The sequence below is a fragment of the Crocodylus porosus genome, unplaced genomic scaffold (assembly GCF_001723895.1).
Source record: "Crocodylus porosus isolate Cpor-Errol unplaced genomic scaffold, CroPor_comp1, whole genome shotgun sequence".
In the NCBI taxonomy this organism is placed as follows: domain Eukaryota; kingdom Metazoa; phylum Chordata; order Crocodylia; family Crocodylidae; genus Crocodylus; species Crocodylus porosus.
In genome coordinates this window covers 14,302,951-14,306,984 of record NW_017728925.1, presented here as the reverse complement: position 1 = coordinate 14,306,984, position 4,034 = coordinate 14,302,951, and the positions used below count along the sequence as shown (strand labels likewise).

The following is a 4,034-nucleotide window of genomic DNA, read 5'->3' as shown; positions in this document are numbered from 1 at the left end:
CCCCCGTACCTGCCCTGCTGCTCTGGGTACTTCTGCTTGCAGTAGGACTCCAGCGATGCGTACACCTTCTCCCGCAGCAGCTCTACCTCCCCCGGGTTCGACAGCCCCTTGGCGTCTGCAGGAGGAGAACGTCAGGGGTCACAGCGTGCCCCGCGACCTGGCCCTTGGCTCCCCTCTCCCCCAGCCAGAGTCCCTGCATGGAACTGGGCCTGCCCGCAACAGCTCAGCCTGTGACGGGCTGGGATGGAAGACGGGCATGTGGGGACTCAAAGCAGGGCAAGCCAGGTGCTCTGGCAGTCACAGCCCACCCAACACCTGCTTGAGGCGGTGTGTGACCCCCAGCCCAACCCCTCGGATGTCCTGGTCTGGCCGCGTCCTCACACCTCAGCCCAAGGCCCCAAGGTTAAGGCACAGGCAGAGATGCCGAGCAGAGTCCAGACTCTGCTGCAGAAAGGAAGAAACACCTCTGCCCCGCTCCCCCGACGCAAGGGGAAGCTCCCTCCTGTCCCCAAGGCAGCACTGGGTTGACCCTGAGCAGAGGTACAAGACCCTCCAGGCACCCCCGGGGGTGACCGCCAGCAGCACTAGGACAGTCGTCGCCAGCCCCAGCCTGAACTGTTGCCACCAGCCAGCGCTGCTGGACCCCTATAGCAGCCGGAGAGAGAAAATCTCCTGGCAGAGCCTCGAAGCCTAGGAAACCCCAGCTCCCCCCGCTGTGCCCACCAGCCCTGACAATGGCAGTGCCAGAGACAACGCCGGTCCCAGTCGCTCCCCTGTTCCCAGTCACTGCCTCAGGGCCCAGCTCTGCTTTCCTGTCTGTCCTGGTCCCTGCCCACGCACCTGGGTTGAAGAGGATGATGGCGCGCAGACAGCCCAGCTCCGTCTTGTCCATGCGCATGTCCCGCATTTTGGACACCAGCTCCGTCAGCACCCTGGAGACGGGGTGGGGGGAACCCGTCAGCTGGGGGGCTGGAACCCCCACCGTGCCCCAGCCGGGGGAGGGGAGGGGAGGGGAGCTCGGTGGCAGCTCCCCAGCCCCCTCGGCCCCCCCCCCCCCCCACCTGTCAAAGATGGCGCCTACACCGGCGCTGTGGGCACTGTTGCGATGCACATGCAGCCCTGTGGCCAGGAGGATGCCATCCTTCACCGAGATGGAGCGGTGCGAGAATGACGCAATCAGCAGCTCGTTCCAGCCTGCCAGAAGCCAGGGGAACTTGGTCACTACTGGGCCAGGCCCCCCACCTCCAACCCCTCTACCTCCATCATTTCCATCTCCAGATCCTCCCACATTAAAAAACCACTGAGCCCAAACCAGCAGGGCAGGGGTAGACATCCTGGCTCCCCTGCCCTCCCGCACCCAGCAGGTCTAACTCCTCCTCCCCCCCCACTCACCGGCCCGCAGCAGGATGACCTGGTCGTCAAGGGGCAGCTCAGAGAAGTGGGGGATGCGCTTGGCCCATTCCACCAGCGTGAACAGCTGCTTGTCAGCTGCTTGGCAGATGTTGGTTACCGGATCGTTGGGCTGTGGGATTGGGATGGGGGGGGAAAATCAGAGGTTGGCGCTGCTGGGCTCCCCACCGTGCTCCCCCCACGCCCCCAGCACGGAGCTGCAGCCTTCTTCTCCCCCAGGACTCTTCCCCAGCCCCCACAGGACACCCCCTCTCCCTTCCTCACCCCCCTTCCCTCTGCTGACCGAGCTCCCGCCGCTGGCCGACCCGTCCACGCTTTGGTCCGACTTCTGCTCCACGGCCAGCTCGGCATCCAGGATCTTCTCCACTGGCATTTCCTCGTTGGCGCTGGCCCCCAGCTCATTGTCCCCCTCCTTCTCCTTGCCCCGCTGCCGCTCCTCCTGCACCGCTGGGGGGGATGGGGCAGTCTCCAGGTCAGCCACAGCCCTCCAAACCCCTTGGTCCATCCCCCTCTGGCAGCACTAGACCCGCCCCTTTGCCCCCAGCCCCGCCCCATGGGTATGGGCATCTTCCTTCTTCCAACAGCCAGGCCCTCCTGGGAGCAGCACACTGGCCCCGCCCCCTGGGACCTAGCCCCACCTACCCAGAACATATACTCCTACTTCCATTCAGCTCTGGCCCCACCCCAGCAGGCTTGGCTACACCCCTAGCACTCCTAGCCCCACCCACAAGTAAAATGACTTCATGCTTCCTGCCAGTAGTCTGGCAGTGCAAGCCACACCTCCCACCCCATAGGCCTGCCACAAGACAAGTACCTTCATACTTCATGCTAGTGGTCCCACAGTGCAAGCCCCACCCCCAGGCTATAGCCCTGCCCTCAATCAAGGTAGCACATGCTTTGTGCTCCCTACACCCTAACTCTGCTCTCAGAATAATACCTTTAACCTTCATGCCTCATACTAGTGGCCCAGCAGTGCTAGTGCTAGTCCCAGCCCCAGCCCCTAGCCCCGTACCCAGGCAGGTACCTTCGCGCTTCATGCCGGTGGCCAGGCACTTCTGGTAGCGGCAGTACTGGCAGCGGTTGCGCTGGCGCTTGTCCACCACACAGTCCTTGTTGTCCCGGCACGTATAGGTCAGGTCCTTGCGGATCGTCCGTTTGAAGAAACCTTTGCAGCCCTCACAGCTGTACACGCCATAGTGCTTACCTGCACAGAAGATGCGGGGCTCAGCTAGGACCCTGGTGTCCAGGGCCTGACCTCCAGGCATGAAAACTCAGCACCTGGGATTCAGCACTCAGCATTTGGGGCCCAGTACCACCTTCCTACAACCCACCAGATGCACCAGAGCTGGGGAAGAACCAAAGTTTCCGGTGTCTGGCCACCCACCAAGATTGCACCACTCCTCAGAGCTGTGACAGAACCCAGGCATCCTGGCTCCCAGACCCTGCTCCCCACTCCCCAAAGCTGGGACAGAACCCAAGTGCCTGGGCTCCCCACGGCCCCAAACCCCACTGCTCCCCAGAGGTGGAAGAGCAGAACCCGGGCATCCTGGATTTCAGCCCCCACCCCCTGTAACTCACCAGATCCCCCTAACTGGCAGAGATGAGACAGGAGAACCAGACACCCAAGCTGGCAGCCTCTCCCTGTTTCAACCCCCCAGATCCTGCTGCTTCTGAGCCAGGACAGAACCAGGTGCCCTGGCTCCCTGCCCCACCCTGCTCTAACCCCGCAGAGCTCCGGGCTCCCCCTAGCACTGTAACCCAGCAGACGCCAGGAGCCGAAAATAAGACCTAAGTGTCTTGCCCTGCTCTGCACACCCCGTACCTGATGACCTGTCCCCACAGATGGCGCAGAGGCGCTTCCCAGGCATCATGCCACCGTGGGGGTGGCAAGGAACCCCCCGCATGCCCAACGGTGGCTTCACATCATCCGAGCTGCTCACCGAGTGCAGCCCCGACAGGTTCACCGTGGAGTTGATCTGTGCCAGGAAGAGAGGAGAGGCATGAACAGCTGGTGCCTCCTAAGACTGGGGGGGGCACCATTTGTAGGTGGCAGCATTGGTGGGGGAGGGAGGCAAGCAGCGAGCGGTGACCATCCACAGACGGCAGTGGTGGCAGTGAGGCAGGTGCAGGTGGCGAGTGGCGACCACACGCACAAGCCGGCGGTGGCCAATCTCAGGCCCCGCCCCACCCGTGCCCCGTCTATGAGTTGCTTATGGGAAGGGGAGAAGGGATCAATGAGGTGGAGCGAGCCACATGCCCCTGCCCAGCTGTGCTGGGGAAGCACCTGCTCCCAATCCCCTACCTCACCCGCCAAGATCATGGGGAGCCCCTGTCCTGCCCACTCCCCGCAAAGCCTTCGTGCCCCCTCGGGCCACCCAAGGGCTGCCACAACCCCCTTGGGTCACCTGTGATGCCCCCTGGTGACCCCCGCAGCCCACCCGCCACCCCAGATCCCTCGGGCCACCCGAGATTCCCTCCATACCCTCACTGCACCCAAGACCAGCCCCACCCCCACCCTGTGACCCCTTAGTGCCCCCATGACAGCCCTACCACCCTGGGTGACCCCGCGACCCCTCATGCCCCCTTGGCAGCCCTGTCACCCCTGAGTGACCCTGCAACCCCTC

At 63.8% G+C, this 4,034-nt stretch overlaps 2 protein-coding genes across 4 annotated transcripts in view; both read right to left on the bottom strand.

The window, feature by feature from the left end:
• The window catches only part of LOC109314000 (retinoic acid receptor RXR-alpha), a 214,891-nt gene that overhangs the window by 70,411 nt on the left and 140,446 nt on the right, over positions 1-4,034 (bottom strand). The window lies entirely within an intron of this gene.
• Positions 3-4,034, bottom strand: part of LOC109314098 (retinoic acid receptor RXR-beta-like) — a gene marked incomplete at its 3' end in the record, with an annotated part of 4,269 nt that continues 237 nt past the window's right edge. Inside the window, exons 2-8 of the mRNA XM_019541079.1 lie at positions 3,233-3,428; positions 2,435-2,614; positions 1,694-1,857; positions 1,393-1,522; positions 1,062-1,194; positions 841-932; positions 3-115 (exon numbers count right to left, since the gene is read on the bottom strand). Coding sequence (XP_019396624.1) covers positions 3-115; positions 841-932; positions 1,062-1,194; positions 1,393-1,522; positions 1,694-1,857; positions 2,435-2,614; positions 3,233-3,428 — 1,008 coding nt within the window. The remainder of the gene's footprint in view (positions 116-840; positions 933-1,061; positions 1,195-1,392; positions 1,523-1,693; positions 1,858-2,434; positions 2,615-3,232; positions 3,429-4,034) is intronic.